This window comes from Rhineura floridana, chromosome 1 (genome assembly GCF_030035675.1).
Source record: "Rhineura floridana isolate rRhiFlo1 chromosome 1, rRhiFlo1.hap2, whole genome shotgun sequence".
NCBI classification, from domain to species: domain Eukaryota; kingdom Metazoa; phylum Chordata; class Lepidosauria; order Squamata; family Rhineuridae; genus Rhineura; species Rhineura floridana.
This window is the reverse complement of record NC_084480.1, coordinates 170448076-170465464: the sequence shown is the minus strand read 5'-3', so window position 1 is coordinate 170465464 and position 17389 is coordinate 170448076. Positions and strand designations below refer to the sequence as shown.

Here is a 17389-nt window from a genome sequence, read left to right as displayed (position 1 = left end):
ACACAAAAACATTAATACATCATACATCCAAAAGGATTGGAAACATGAAAATATTATACATCCAATAATCATCCAATGAGCGAGACCTCGGGGTTGTAGTGGACAGCACGATGAAAATGTTGACCCAGTGTGCGGCAGCTGTGAAACAGGCAAATTCCATGCTAGCGATAATTAGGAAAGGTATTGAAAATAAAACAGCCGATATCATAATGCCGTTGTATAAATCTATGGTGCGGCCGCATTTGGAATACTGTGTACAGTTCTGGTCGCCTCATCTCAAAAAGGATATTCTAGAGTTGGAAAAGGTTCAGAAGAGGGCAACCAGAATGATCAAGGGGATGGAGCGACTCCCTTACGAGGAAAGGTTGCAGCATTTGGGGCTTTTTAGTTTAGAGAAAAGGCGGGTCAGAGGAGACATGATAGAAGTGTATAAAATTATGCATGGCATTGAGAAAGTGGATAGAGAAAAGTTCTTCTCCCTCTCTCATAATACTAGAACTCATGGACATTCAAAGAAGCTGAATGTTGGAAGATTCAGGACAGACAAAAGGAAGTACTTCTTTACTCAGCGCATAGTTAAACTATGGAATTTGCTCCCACAAGATGCAGTAATGGCCACCAGCTTGGATGGCTTTAAAAGAAGATTAGACAAATTCATGGAGGACAGGGCTATCAATGGCTACTAGCCATGATGGCTGTGTTCTGCCACCCTAGTCAGAGGCAGCATGCTTCTGAAAACCAGTTGCCGGAAGCCTCAGGAGGGGAGAGTGTTCTTGCACTCGGGTCCTGCTTGCGGGCTTCCCCCAGGCACCGGGTTGGCCACTGTGAGAACAGGATGCTGGACTAGATGGGCCACTGGCCTGATCCAGCAGGCTCTCCTTATGTTCTTATGATTAGTAAAACAGAAATAACACTGTAAATCCAGAACACCAAATAGCAGTTACAACTCTAATAAAAGTAATCCAGATACTAGGGCTAGTCATGAAACTACAATTTAGCCAAATGTCTAGCAGGATTAGCAGATACAGATCTCTTTCTAATTTTAAAAGATAAAAGAGTAAAAATGGCCATTTGATAACCGAAATAAGGAAATGCATCTGCCAGCAAATAGTTGATGCATTCTGCTTCTGATCCCGAGAAGCTGACAGTAATCTGACCCAACATTCTTCCTTTAATTGCTTTGCTTCATAGAAGGGGCAGTAGGACATAATGTGGAATGTTCTCCACTTGACCCTGGCCCTCAAAGACAGAGGAGCTGCCCCATGGGAACTTTACATAATCTGCTCTCAAGATACACGGAAGGCACTTTTCTTTTGGATAAAATTAAAGAGCAACTTATAAAAGATGATAATCCTCTTTTATTCTATTGTATTAATATTTTAACACAAAAAGGTGTTATAATTTGTAAGATGCCATCAGTGTACATGGCGCTTTACCAAATACAAAAAGCTACAGGGAAAACGGGTAAAGGATGAAAAGGGGAGGAATCTACTCGCTTCCCCCAAAAATAAATGGCTTCTGCAGAAAAAGAGAATTAAAAAGAGTTTGAATTAGCAAAAGCAGTGATGGAGTATCAGACACACTTTGTGCTGGTTCTTCATTATAATGGGATCATGGCACTGAAAGTCAAATATGAAAGATGATATAGACTTGCTTTATGAAAGTTAGAAATTATTCCTGGTATTTCTTCCCTGCCCTTCAATCAAGTTTCTAGGGGGCTTAACAAAACAAATCAAAACAGAATAAAAACACAACATATACAGACAAAATACTAGAGGAATAAAATTTTTGTAAGAGAAGCATAAAACCACAACTAAATACAAAACATGTATAAACTAAATATTTATGAAGCCTGAGGGGGAAAAAAGGTCTTCAAATTTATGACTAAGATTCATATCCTGCCCATCATACAATGATCACAGGGCAGGTCACAAAATATAAAAATGACATAAAAACAATCATAAAAATATTTATGACATGATACCAAAGTGACATCAGAGTTGTGGTGCATTCCATTCTTGGAGCACTACACTGAGAAGGCCTTTCCACAGTATCTACCCACTGCATCTCCAATGGAGAGGTCACCCAGAGGAGAGCCTCTGTTGAAGACCTTAATATATGGGAAGGCACATGTGAATATAGGTCAGGGTGGTGTCCTTCATTACAAACAGCCAGTGCTGCATTGTACAGAGGAGCTTGCCAGTATTTTCCCCTTTACTTCTGGGCAGACAGGAATCTTGCAGAGGCTGCAATCACATCTAATCATCCCAGAAAATGGGGCAACACTTTGTGTACCCAATGGTCCTTGTACCTGAAAGTGCCTCGCCTCGTTGTAGAACTTCTTCAATGTTGGCTACCATGATTCTCTGTACATCCTGTAACTCTGTATTGATGGAGCCAAGATTTCTTCTTGCACGACTATCAATGTACAGTTTCTTGGTTTTCTGGATGTAAGTATCTGAAACAAGAAGTAGTTGCTGATAAATGATTATCTCTTCCCACCCTCCAAGGTCTAACAGTTAATGTATGTCTCTTATACATCAGTTCCACATATCTAAGCAGTCTTAGTTCTCCACCAATTATCCTCCTGTTTCCAATTAACTGAGCTGTCTCTCAAGAGCAAACTCAGCCCTTCAGAGAAATGGAAGCTGGGACATAGCTCAAAGCCAAGTCAAGTACTATGTGTGCCTCTGTAATTCTAGATCTCCCACTGACACCCTCAGAGGCCTGAGCATACAAATCAGGGATAAGTTAACTGAATGCATTAATATTCTCAACACTATCTAGTCTTCCCAGCATGAAATATTGCTTTTGTGATCTTAGACATTTATCCATATTCTGGAAATGAGAAAGTGCACTTTCCTTAAGTTTTCATTGGTTTGGTATGCATGTTTGAAGGAGTAATATAATATATATTAATCTATGGATTGTATCCAACTAAGACATATTCAGAACAGACCCATTGAAATATGTAGTTATGACTAACTTAGGTCCATTGATTTCAATGACTCTATTCTGAGCAGGACTTAGCTGGATACAACCCTATGTAAGCTGGCTAATTCTTTGTTACCTTTGTTGATGTAAATGGTGATACAGAGAATGAAAATAGCCCAAGCCTAATTTCAAACCAATATGTATGCTGAAATCCCCATACAAAGTCTCTGCTGAAGCTTACTTCATTAAATGTAACTATCTTGTTTTGTTAACTATCTTGCTTACTTATGTGTAGCCAACTTGTACCAAGGAGTGCCTAAGGATCTGCGAAGTGGGCTGCAGAGCACGAGACAATCGAGTAAGCAGCTGCTTCAAGAGAAAAATGGAAAAACCTTTACAGCTAATCACCTTAAGGCCAAACTACATGTGATGCTAAATGTACCATTGGAAAGCATGTCTGGTTTTTTTTTTTTTTGGTTGAGGAAGATTTTCATTGTGACTGCAGCATGCAGAGAGAGATTCAACCTTCGTCTCTTCAGTCACAATCCCAATGAAACCCAGTTCCCCAACATTCTTAGCCTTAGAGAAAAAGCTCCCAATGGAACTTTTTCTTCTAAAGTTAATAGCACGGAGGGGTGGGAATGTTCATTGGGATCACTGTTGGGAACGGTTAAATCTACTCTCCCTGTGCACTGAGGTCCTGATGAAGATTGGACACCCACATACACACCTATTATTAAATAAACTAAAACACAGGTATGCTTTCGAATGATACCTTTAGCATATTCTTTGGCCCTTAGTTTTCCTATCATGGTTGAGCAGCTGCATTGGTGGCAAGCATTTAGATGCCCACCATGCACTGAACATATCCCTAGCACCCCTATATCCATTTCAACATCCAACATAGCAGGCACACTGCATAGGGTGAGGAATAATTTTCTAGCAATATCAACACCACCCAAGACTTGGGGGGAGAGGATGCTCCCAGAGCCCACATTCTCACTGCCTCACATATCAATCCAATAATTCAGAGGATATGGAAAGTGAATCTGCAAGTTGATGACATAAGGCTGGGACATGGGTCAACTGAGCTCATATTATTCAAAGTCCATAAAGTTTGTCTTGGTGCCACCAATGATTTGTAGTTGCCACCAGCCTCTGCCCTTCAGCTGACTCCTTTAAACCACCTGACTAGGGTATACACCAGGGTAAGGTGAAGGTAAGAAACAGGGCCAGCCCCAGGCATACTGGGGCCCTTGGGGACCAGCCTACCCCAGGCCCCAGCACCTGCACACATGCAGCCAGGCATGACTGGGCTCTTGGGCACCAGCCTGCCCTGGGCACGCGGCTCCTGCCTGTTCCACCTACCTCTCTCCTGCATCCTGCTGCTGCGCGCGCTGCATGCACAGGGCTGCCATCAACCAAGATGGTGGCGGAGGCTTCTCTAAGGGGCTGATACCCCCACCGCCATCTTGGTTGACTGCACACATGCATGGTACACTACCTGCACACACGCATGCCTGCCATCAACCAAGATGGCGGTAGGTGCATCAGCCCCTTAAAGAACCTCCACCGCCACCTTGGTTGATGGCAGCTTGGCACACACAGTGTGCACAGCAGCAGCAGACAGGAGAGAGGCAGGTGGAGTGAGTGAACGGGCAGGTGGCTTGGAAGTTCCCTCCCTGCAATCCACGGCAGGGGAGCACTACTCCCCCACCCTAACAAGGGGCCCTTCAGGGGTCCCTGTGGGCTGCGGGGCCCTCGGACAGGGCCCAACCAGCCCACCCTTTGGCTCCAGTCCTGGGAAGAAATAGCAGGAGTCTCTTTTAAACAGTACAAGAGACTCCTCCTGTAACTCCTTCGAACTCCAGTGCAAAGGAACACAAAACTTCTTCCAGGGGTAGATAAAAGTTAATAATTTGAAAGAAAAAAAAAACACCCAATTTTTTAAAAAAGGAAACATTACAATAAGCTAAAGGCCGCTTTTCTATAAACCTGAGAAGGGACCATAACTCAGAAGAGCACATGCTTTGAATGCTGAAGACCCCATGTTTAATCCCCAGCATCTCCAGGGGAAAGATCAGGTAGCAGGTGATGGGAAAGAACCTCTGCCTTGGACAGCCACTGCCAGTCAGAGCAGGCCATACTACATGGACACATTGTCTGATCTGGCATAAGCCAACTATGATCCTAACATCTGAGGTTAACCATTGCAAATGATGTAATGTGTCATGTTTATTAGCACGGGGTGCATATGTGGACTTCTCCCAGACACTAAAATATCACCCAAGAAGTTATGATCCAGAAAATGCTATCCTGTATGTCATCAAGATCATTTACATAGCCCAGGGGTGACTAACGTTTTTAGTCAATCCTCCGGGCACATGCCAGTGGTGCGTGGCCAAAACTGGGTTGGCCACCCCATGCTCTTGCACACACACACATGCAGGCAAACACACAGCCCCTCTCACTGATCCATACATATCAGCAGAGGAAAGGGGTTTTGCCCTCTCCACTCATCAAATGATTAATTTAATGATCAGGGAGGGGACAATTTGCAACCCTTAGTGTGCTGGGCTCTACCCACCACTGCACAGCACACCACAGCAATGGCCAGAAACATTTCTTGAGGACTCGGATCAGGCCATTTCTGACATAGCTCATATGTATGATAATATGCTCACGTGTTATGCCTTCCAACTAACTGAGCTCTGTACCCAGTCCTAAGTCCAAGAGTGTTTAAATAAGAGCTGACACAGATCACTCAGGAATCAATAATGTCAGAGTCCACTCTATGTGAGGGGAAGGGATCTTTATATAATCTGACCTGATATTCTGTAAAGCTTCTGGAAGGATCTGGACTCTGGAGTCTTTTAGAAGACAATACTTTGTTATTAACATAATTCTATTTCTAGTATTGTGTTATAATGATAGAACAGATACACAATCATGCATGCTGCTCAAGGAACGTAAGAAACTTTCTAGAAGGATAGGGAGGATGGTACATGGAGGGGGGACTATCAGGACTACCAAAGGGATGTCCCAGGTAGGCCTTTAGTAGTTACTCTCAAGGGGAAGGACCTCACCAAACTCAATGAAAGAATAGGGCCTGGACACAGTTGGAACCTTCTTTCCATGTTGTTCATCAAATTCGGAGTGCAAATCTTCCAAGTATGCAAAGGCCAGCTTTTTGGGGAAGGCAGCTTCACACAGCACCAGATAACACACTCCTCTCTCGATAATGTAACTGCAAAACAAGAAACAATAGGCCTAACGTTAGCTTGACAGGAAACCAGTTTCCATCTTTAGACGGTCAACTCCAGTTCCAGATATTCTTTTCACAAACTTTCCCTAAAGAAATAGAGCAGTTTCCCTCTTTTCAACTGCCAGTGCCCCAATCAACACCACTAATAATTATGTTTGATATTTTGTACCAAATACAACTTACCTTTGAGGTTCTTCTACACTATACACATAGACACAAACCTACAACTTCACCTTTACACTGACTGTTTGACTTGTCCTGATATACTTTTCCTATATCTTTAGCAATACACTTAAGTTACACATTTTGTGATAACTTTAAAGTTATATGCCATAGGGAAGAATTAATCATTTAGTATAAGACTAAAAAGACACAAAAATAACAAACAAACCTTTTCCTAGAGCACCAGTGTCCACCCACTGGGCTGCCAGAACTTTACCACCTGGACCAAGAAGCAAGGACAACCAACACAGTAGCTTGTAGGAGAGGGAGAGGATGAACTTGTACATCAGATTTGTGTAAATGCTCCATCTAGGAATTCCAGGGTAACCCCAGTGTAAGATTTCAACAGTCTGTTTCTACTTCTACTGTGATGTTCTTCCAATGGAGGGCTGTAGAAAGTGGAGTCCCTCAAGGATCGGTATTGGGACCTGTACTTTTCAACTTGTTCATTAATGACCTAGAATTAGGAGTGAGCACTGAAGTGGCCAAGTTTGCTGACGACACTAAATTGTTCAGGGTTGTTAAAACAAAAAGGGATTGTGAAGAGCTCCAAAAAGACCTCTCCAAACTGAGTGAATGGGCGGAAAAATGGCAAATGCAATTCAATATAAACAAGTGTAAAATTATGCATATTGGAGCAAAAAAATCTTAATTTCACATATACGCTCATGGGGTCTGAACTGGCGGTGACCGACCAGGAGAGAGACCTCGGGGTTGTAGTGGGCAGCACAATGAAAATGTCGACTCAGTGTGCGGCAGCTGTGAAAAAGGCAAATTCCATGCTAGGGATAATTAGGAAAGGTATTGAAAATAAAACAGCCGATATCATAATGCCATTGTATAAATCTATGGTGCGGCCGCATTTGGAATACTGTGTACAGTTCTGGTCGCCTCATCTCAAAAAGGATATTCTAGAGTTGGAAAAGGTTCAGAAGAGGGCAACCAGAATGATCAAGGGGATGGAGCGACTCCCTTACGAGGAAAGGTTGCAGCATTTGGGGCTTTTTAGTTTAGAGAAAAGGCGGGTCAGAGGAGACATGATAGAAGTGTATAAAATTATGCATGGCATTGAGAAAGTGGATAGAGAAAAGTTCTTCTCCCTCTCTCATAATACTAGAACTCGTGGACATTCAAAGAAGCTGAATGCTGGAAGATTCAGGACTGACAAAAGGAAGTACTTCTTTACTCAGTGCATAGTTAAACTATGGAATTTGCTCCCACAAGATGCAGTAATGGCCACCAGCTTGGACGGCTTTAAAAGAAGATTAGACAAATCCATGGAGGACAGGGCTATCAATGGCTGCTAGTCGTGATGGCTGTGCTCTGCCACCCTAGTCAGAGGCAGCATGCTTCTGAAAACCAGTTGCCGGAAGCCTCAGGAGGGGAGAGTGTTCTTGCACTCGGGTCCTGCTTGCGGGCTTCCCCCAGGCACCTGGTTGGCCACTGTGAGAACAGGATGCTGGACTAGATGGGCCACTGGCCTGATCCAGCAGGCTCTTCTTATGTTCTTATGACTTCTCAAATGCACCTCTCTCAGTGTGTGTGTGTGTGTGTTGGGGCGGTGAGGGTCCACAGCATCTCTGGGGTAGGTACAGAAGCAACTTTTCATAGGCAAACTCTGGTCAGCTTCTAACACATGCTTCTTCTTCTGCTGCTGTTTAATGGCAAATCAAGGCCAAGATAAGGCCCTATTTTCGCCACCTACTGTCAACCTTGTGTAACAACTCATTCACAACCTTTCATAAAGCTTAGCATCTTTAACAAACTGCCAAATAATCTCAAGTATCAAGCCCCAGAGGCTTTTGTCTCGAAGAGCCAAACCCACATTCAGGCACCTAATTTCCAAAACACTAAGCTTTCAGAGGAGAGACTCTCTAGCTTCCACATACCCAATACAATCCCAAATAACACGATCCACTGTTTCCACCACCCCACAGAGCTCACAGTCCTCGGAGTCCATACCCTGAACAAACCACTCCTAAGAGCACAGTGGTCCATTAGGACTCTGAACATGCTAACCTGTCTGTCGTCCTTTCAAATGAAAAGCTCTAAAGTCCTTCAAAGTTGGACAAAAGTAAAACACCCGCCGACAAGTAGTTCCCATCTCCCACCGCTCCTGCCACTCCCTCAGCATCAACAGTTTAACTCTACTTCTGACTTCCAAAGTGGACAGAGGCAACACAAAATCAATGCTCCTATGTTCCAATACCTTCTTAGCCACCTAGAATCATAGAATCATAGAGTTGGAAGGGGCCTTGTAGGCCATCCAGCCTCTGCTTGAAGACATCCAGCGAAGGGGATCCCACCACCTCCCTAGGAAGTCGGTTCCATTGCCAAACTACCCTTACTGTCAAGAAGTTCCTTCTAATGTCCAATCTGAATCTACGCTCCTGCAACTTAAAACCATTAGACCTAGTCCTACCCTCTGGGGCAGCAGAGAACAAATCTGTATCCTCCTCTATGTGACAGCCCTTCAGGTACTTAAAGAGTGCAATCATGTCACCCCTCAGCCTTCTCTTCACCAGACTGAACATGCCAAGTTCCTTCAACCTTTCCTCTGATCAACTATATAATTCCTAACAATGCCCACATGAGCTGGGATCCAACAAAACTGAACTAGGATACCCATATGCACCGGTTCAGTATTCAACCTCCAAATCTCATTCGCTATACTACTTTTACATCCTATACCACCATTCTGAATAGCCAACAAGCCTGACAATGAGTCTGAAAATACTACCACGCGATCAGGTCTCGCATCCTGCACCCATTCCAAAGACAACAAAATAGCAACCAATTCAGCAGTCATAATCCAAACCCAGTCCGACAACCCCTTTGAATCTGAAATGCTGGAATATAATAACTCTCACACAACCATTCTGAGATTCCCAAGAATCATCCGTATAGATTGCACACCACTGGTCCCACCTAACACATGCTATAACGAAAATGGTCATATATGGTAAGCTTTAGGCATTTGGTTTCCCCGGCTAAGCTAAAGAATGAAAGTTTTGCCCAATACCAGAAAATCATGTGAATATATGCATAAAGTTAAAAAATTCCCTAGGGGGAAACAGAACATGCAAAAAACACACTGACTATAGCCCAAAATGACCAGCTACTTGATTGTAAGGGGCGTGGCCTGATAGCTGCTGAGTGCAACTAGGAGCAGCTGTGGGGGCTGGGAGTTTTCATTCTGTTTCCTCACTCCTAACTGAGCAGAACAGAGGGAGCTGTGTCAGCTGGTCCAGAGTAAGCCAGCTTCAGAGAGTAAGCCAGCTTCAGAGAGCGAGCCAACAGAGAGAGCTAATAGGAGTTTGGCGGGGGAGGTCAAGGGGGAAGTCCCTAAATTGTTTTTCCTTGTAAGGCACAACACATACCAGTGGGACTCTCCTATTTATCCTGAAGGAGGACAGGACAAAGGACAGGCCATTCCAATGCAAATAGGAAGGAAGGAAGGAAGGAAGGCAGTAGAGACTATGGATGGGCAGGACAATCCAGTGGTAGTGACCTGCAAGGTGTGTGTGATGTTTGTTTTCTTGCCTAAGAACAACATGGCGCACACATGCAACAAGTGCAAGCTGGTGGCGCTGTTGGAAGAAAAAGTGAGGGGCCTGGAATGGTGGGTGGCCACACTGAAGAGAAGATGAAGAGTTCTTAGATGGAACGCTGGAACAACAACAGCAAAGAGAAGTACAGGAGATGGAAGACCAACAGCATATTGAAACAGAAAAGGAGACTGTTGTGGAGAACAACAAAGAAGTGGAGGAAACTCCATGGAAAAGGGTGACAGGACCTGAAGAGTGAGAAGACATCCACCATTGGTGGAACTATAGAACCACTTCCAGGCACTTGAGGATGAGAGTAGAGGACAGTCTGCAGGGGAAGAATTACAGGAGATCCCACACGACAGCTGGCGAGAGGCAATGAAACCATGCCCCATGACAAAAAGAAGAGAAGAGTAGTAGTGGTGGGAGACTCCCTACTGCGTGGCATTGATACCCAAGTATGCCAAGAAGATCCATGAACTTGCTAGGTATGCTGCCTCCCTGGAGGACAGAATAGAGATGTGATGGAAAGATTGCCATCACTCATAAGTCCCACTGACAGATATCCCTTTCTTCTCATCCATGTGGGAATGAATGATACTGCCAAGCAGAGCTATGAAAAAATCACATCAGACTTTGAAGTACTGGGAAGAAAACTCAAGGACTTTGCGGTCCAGATAGTTTTCTCGTCCATCCTTCTGGTACTTAGAAGAGGAGTGGAAAGGGAAAGAAAAATACTCTGGGTGAATGATTGGCTATGAAGGTGGTGCCAAGATGAGAGATGGGACCATGGGCTATGCTGCCTGGAAGATGGACTGCTGGCAAGTGATGGGTTGCACCTCACAAAGACGGGGATGAATGTGTTTTGCCACAGCGTGGAGAAATTCATCAGGAGAGTTTTAAACTGAATCCTAAGGGGGAGGAAGACGTAAACTTGGTAACTACTAATAAAGGTACAGTAAGAGGAAATGAGGGAATGGCTCTAGTGGGGCCCAGTAATAGTCTTCATAGAAATGTAGGAAGGAAGCCAGGTTGTAAATCACATGGTCTTCAGTGTCTGTATACTAATACCCAGAGTATGGGAAACAAACAGGATGAACTTGAACTCTTAATACAGGAGAGTAAATACGACTTTATAGGTATAACTAAAGCTTGGTGGGATGACACAGCAACTGAAGGATATAACTTGTTGAAAATGAACACAAGGAAGAAAAAGGGAGGTGGAGTTGTGCTCTATGTTAAAAATATATATCCCTGCACAGGGATATTGGTAGCTCTACTGGAAGTATCTGGATTAAAACAGATGGGACAAGGAATAAAAGGACCATCGTGTTTGGAGTCTACTACTGACCACCCAATCAAGAAGATGAAACTTTTGCAAAGCAAATGGCGAATGTTTCGAGGAGGCATGATGTAGTACTAATGGGGGACTCCAATTAACCCGATATGTGTTGGGACAAAAATTCTGCCAAATACAGCCCCTCCAAGAAATTCCTGACTTGTGTTGGAGATAACCTTCTCCTACAGAAAGTGGAGAAAGCAACAAGAGGATCGGCTATCATTGACTTCATTCTGACCAACAGAGATGACTTGGTGCATGAAGTGGCAGGAACTTGGGAAGAAAATGACCATGCTATACCCGAGTTCTTGATATTAAAGGAAGCAAAAGCTGAGGGTAGCCATACGTGTACCCTGGACTTCAGGAAAGCCAATTTTTATTTAAAAAAAATTATTAAAAAAACACAGAACAATGGTAAGTAAGGTTCCATGGCAAACAACTCTAATGAGAAAAGGAGTCCAAGATGGGTGGGAGTTTCTAAAAGAGGAAATTCTAAAGGCACAATGGCAAACAATTCCATCAAGGAAAAAAGGGGGAAGACAGCAGAAGAAGCCAATCTGGCTTCAAAGAAAGCTTAAAGATGACCTGAAAACAAAAAAGGACACATACAGAAGTGGAAGGAAGGCCAGACCAAGGATATTGGGATTGTTACTGATCACAAGCTGAACATGAGCTAATAGTGCGATGTGGCTGCAAAAAAAGGCAAATGCTGTATTAGGCTGCATTAACAGAAGTATAGTTTCCAAATCATGTGAAGTATTGGTTCCCCTCTGCTCGGCACTGGTTAGGCCTCATTTTGAGTATTGTGTCCAGTTGAGGACACCACACTTCAAGAAGGATGCAAACAAACTGGAACAGGTTCAGAGGAGGGCAACAAGGATGATCAGGGGACTGGAAACTAAGCCTTATGAGGAGAAACTGAAAGAAATGGGCATGTTTAGCCTTGAGAAGACTGATGGGAGATATGATAGCACTGTTCAAGTACTTTTAAGGTTGTCACACAGAGGAGGGCCAGGATCTCTTCTCGATCATCCCAGAGCGCAGGACATGGAATAATGGGCTCAATTTGCAGGAAGCTAGATTTTAACCGAACATCAGGAAAAACTTCCTGTTAGAGTGGTACTACAATGGAACCAATTACCTAGGGATGTGGTGAGCTCTCCAACACTGGGGCATTCAGGAGGCAGCTGGACAGCCATCTGTCGGGTATGCTTTAATTTGGATTCCTGCATTCAGCCGGGGGTTGGACTTAATGGCCTTATAGGCCTCTTCCAACTCTACGATTCTATGTGCCAAAATGTATTCCCCTCAAACAAATTAAGCTAACTAATCCTTTCCTTCTTGCTCCCTCTAGAACCATTTGAACAGAAGGGGTGGAGGGTACGTACATGTATAGGGCCAGGTGTCCTTTATGTTTCTGGGCCTATCTGCACAGTTGGAATTTTAAAAAAGTGCAATGGGCACAACCACAAAATGAATTTGTTGTTGAGAGTGCATACAAGGGAGAGAATGTACACATAACATTGTCCCTGCCCCTACTTTTAGATCACCAAATCACTTGGATCTGTGATGAACTTTGGAGGTCCCTGGAGAACCATCTAGTTACAGTCTGTGGGATCAGTTTCAGTTGTTGCAGCCTAATGTGAACATGACACTTGCAGCAGTGAGGTGGACTACATGCCCTCTCAATCTCTGCCTATCATGGCTGGTAAAATCTAGCAGGGGATAATGGACTGGATGGGTCCAAGGAGACGTTAATGTCTCACTATGTGAGGGAGTTATGCCTGCTGCCTTGAAACAGGTGGTGGCACGGCCCCTCTTGAAAAGCCCTCAGTGGCTTTCAACATAGTTGACCATGGTGTCCTTCTGGAGCGAGTGAGGGGGGTGGGAGTTAGAGGTACTGTATTGCAGTGGTTCCACTCCTACCTGCAAGACCCGTTACCAGAAAATAGTATTAGAAGATTTTTGTTCGGTGCCATGGCATTCGGGCTGTGGGGTCCCACAAAGGCCCATTCTGTGTCCTGTGCCATATAACGTCTATATGAAACCACTGGAAGCTGTCATCTGACGATTTGGAGCATGGTGTCATTACTATGCTGATGACATGCAGCTTTGTCTCTCCATTCCTTCTGAATCAAGGGAGACTGTGAAGGTGTTATGCTGGTGCCTGGAAGCAGAGATGGCCTGAACAGAGAGCAACAAACTGGGACTCAGTCCAGATAATCCCATGTCTGCGAATTAGGTGGATGACCTGCTCTGGAAGGGGTTGCACTGCCCTGAAGGAATATATTTGTAATCTTTGACTATTCCTGGATTCCAACCTGTCACTGGAATCCCAAGTGGCTTCTGTGGCTAGTACTTATATCCAGCTTAGGCTGGTTTCCCAGTTATAGCAGTTCCTGGACTGTGATAGCCTGGCTTCAGTTATTCATGCTCTAGTGACCTTCAGCCTGGAATACTGCAATGTGCTCTATATGGGGCTGCCCTTGAAGATGGTCCAGAAGCTGCAGCTAGTGAAGAATGCAGCTGCTAGATTGGTGAGTGGGGAAGCCCAATAGGATCATGTGTCATCAGTTTTGAAAGCACTGCACTGGGTGCCAGTGAGCCACTAGGCCCAAATCGCAGTACCAGTGTACAAAGCCCTAAACACCTTGGGACTCAAGTACCTCAATGAGTGCCTCCCCCAATAGCAACCACCTCAGGCCCTGAAATCATCAGGCGAGTCCTTGTTGGTGGTGCCTCAGCTTCTCAGTGATGCTGACCTGTGACAGGGCCTTCTCTGTTTATGGAATGCCTTTTCTGGAAAAATGTGTTGCCCTCTCTCATCATTAACATTTAGGAGGAACTTAAAAGATTTTCTCTCTCTATGTACACTGGCTTTGTATTTCAATGTATGCATTGCTAATTATATAGTATTTTCTCTTTCCAAAAGTATTCATATTAGACAGGAAACAAAAGAGTTCTGTATCTATAAACTTTTATTATTATTTAAATCCAAACTAGTGATAAATCAAAGGAAAAAAAGGTTTGTAGACAAATTGAGAACTGAGCTGAAATGAATAAACCACAAGTTATTAAAAAACCGTAACAGATGAAATGTTATCATTTATTTCAAAGTGGCAGCCTCTCTTTCAAGATGCAACTACCTGGAGTCTTTTATTATTTATTTGATTTATATCCCGCCCCTCCTCCCGGTAGGAGCCCAGAGCAGCAAACAAAAGCACTAAAAAAACTCTAAAACATCATAAAAGCAGACTTTAAAATATATTACAACCACATCCTTAAAAAAACATAAAAAAAAGCTTTAAAACTTTTAAAAAAAGGTTTCAAAAACATATTAAAAGCAATTCCAACACAGACACAGACTGGGATAACGTCTCTACTTAAAAGGCTTGTTGAATGAGAAAGTTCTTCAGCAGGTGCCAAAAAGATAGCAGAGATGGTTCCTGTCCAATATTTAAGGGGAGGGAATTCCAAAGGGTAGGAGGCCCTCACCTGCAGAGTGAAGTGATCAACTGGGTATATAAGGGGTAAGATGGTATTTCATGTATCCTGGTCCCAAGCTGTATAGGGTTTTGTACACCAAGACCTGCACCTTGAACTTAGCCACACATGTGTAAGATATAATATCCTGGTGCTTCCAAAACTTTCTAGTATGCTTCATTTCTAGTTAACAGGCTTCCAGATGAGTTTATTACTTCTAAAGAATGTGGTTGATAGCCCCCATTTGAGCCTTTGTACCAGAGTTTGTGTTGTACTTACTGAAAAGTCATTGCTCCTGCTTCCAAGGTGCACCTGGTAGGAGACTGTTCATTTAGTTTTCGGAACAACTGTTTGGCTTGGCTCTGATACTGCTGTAGGTCTCTACCCGACTACAAAAGAACACAAATCTTTAACACAAAGCTCCAATACTCTTTTGACAAATAACCGGCATGAGTTCATAGCAAAGAGACAGTCACCAAACCATTAAGGAATTGGAGCAAGGATAACCAAACCAAAACCATTCACACCTCCTATCACCAGGCTGTTCCCTCCGTATCAGATACACTATACAAAAGACAAAGACACCCAACTCCAAATACACCCTAAATTTGGACTCTGCCTTCCCAGCCCTCCAGTTTGTTCTTCTAAAGAAAAGAAAGGAAAAATGTTCCTGCATGTCCCATCTCTTAATTCCAGGCTTTCTCAGGTGGGAGAGCAGATTCAGTTCTGGAGACTGGTCCAAGGCTGCAATCCAGTACATGTCTATTCAGAAGTTAGCTCCATTGGGTTCAATGGGACTTACTCTTAGGTACATGTGTATTGGATTGCAGCCTAAGGCTACTGGGGCACAGCCCTCCCAATGAGGATGTCAAGCAATTTTTAAAAATGCCCTCCCCTAAATCTCAAAGCTACACACTCTTTTCTGTTCCATAAACATTTTATAATTTCTTGAATTAACAGAGGCCTGTGAAAACATTTCTGTCAATCTCTTGTTCTCTGGCCAATCATCTCTATGCACCACTCAACCAGTCCTAATCCAAAAGTGTAGGTATGGCAAAGAGGTCCCACCCTAGCCTGCCTGCTTGTCAGCCCTATTAGGTAGTCTTCTATCAATTTGTTGTTATGAGGCTTATCCAACACTGCCAGTATAGCAGATTAGGGAAGAGTCAGGAATAAACCAGGCCTGCTTCAAGAATAGCCCTTAGCCTGGTTCCGAGTATTTCTAGAAAAGATGCATGGATTTGCTTCCAACAAGTACCTCTTTTAGCTTAAGTTCAGAATATATTGAGTGCAGAGGAAAATGCATGGTGCTATTATTTCTAGCTTACTTTTTGGTGAGTTTTATCAGTAATTTCTAAAATGAAAAGTTTGGGCTCTATGCCTGTCTGGATATAACTCCTTATGCTTCCCCAAACCTGGAAGATAATTCTCCCTAATCTCAGATGTAACAAAGGCAGATTGTGATTAGTCTGGTGTGATGTACTCTCTGCAGAGATTATACACATTTTCAAGTCTGAGTCATGTACTACAAGTATGGTCTGCTGTGCTCTGCTGTGCCCTGGCTCCCATGAAACATTTTTTGTCTTTTAGTTGGAATACTTTGTTCTTTTGATTTAGTGAAAAGAGTGTTTTGAATCATGGAAATTTAAATTTATTTTGGGGGGGCAGGAAACCTGCATGCAATTGGAAGCAAGTGTTTCTCATTTTAAAAGTGTGTGAGTGTTTAGCGTTTTTGGCAATGGATGTGTTGATGTAATCAATGCATAAATTCAAAAACCTATGTCATGTGGTATGACTTAATTTGTAAATAAGAGGTGTGAAGTCAGTCTTGTCTGAAAATCATACTTAGCCCTCTTATGTGGAAGCTCTTCCATTGCCCACAGATGTGCAGAGAACTGATATATTTTTAACGAGGAGACAGTGGCACTCTGTACATGTGTAATGGCACACATTCCTAAATAAATGCTGTATAAGCCCTATTGTGATGAACTAGCAAGATTTGAAAATTGCAGCCCCACCAAGTCAAACTATTAGCAGGCACCACTTGTTCTTACTTTAGGGCAATACTAAGGGTCAGACTTGGGAGGGGACTAAGGAAGGGCATCTTAATCTTGCCCACTGAGCAACCACAGTCCGGCCATAAGTGACAGAGCGGGCAAAGCCGTAATTTCCAACTCAAGTTGTTCCCCAACCCCTCTGACAGTAAGAGCACGCTTAGACTGCTATTTTATAGAGTGCTAGTTTATATACAGTTACTGGGAAGGAAATCCCACTGAACTATGAGACTTACTGCTGAGTAAACATGCTGAGGATTGCGGTTGTTAGCCTTTACAGACAAAGTCCAAATACATTCTTATCTCAAGGGAAATTAAACCCTCGAGAGAGAAAAAGGCGGACAAAAGACACATCCCACTCACCTGCTCATCCTCTTGCATGGAAGCGGCCAAAGGAAGTCCGTCGGCCACCCGCGCGATCATAGTCAGAAGCACCATGTTCCCTAAGAAGACCTGCAACTATTGCTCCGGTAGCCTACGCACCCAATACAGACTAGAACTAGACTGAGCTGGCCGGAAAGTGCAAGAGTAAATTCCGGGTTCA

At 43.5% G+C, this 17389-nt stretch overlaps 1 protein-coding gene across 1 annotated transcript in view; it reads right to left on the bottom strand.

The window, feature by feature from the left end:
- Positions 1 to 17389, bottom strand: part of SEC22B (SEC22 homolog B, vesicle trafficking protein) — a 21817-nt gene extending 4428 nt beyond the window's left edge. The window contains exons 1-4 of the mRNA XM_061585565.1: positions 17209 to 17389; positions 15071 to 15180; positions 6021 to 6181; positions 2312 to 2458 (exon numbers count right to left, since the gene is read on the bottom strand). Of these exons, the coding sequence (XP_061441549.1) occupies positions 2312 to 2458; positions 6021 to 6181; positions 15071 to 15180; positions 17209 to 17283 (493 nt within the window). The 5' untranslated portion in view covers positions 17284 to 17389. The remainder of the gene's footprint in view (positions 1 to 2311; positions 2459 to 6020; positions 6182 to 15070; positions 15181 to 17208) is intronic.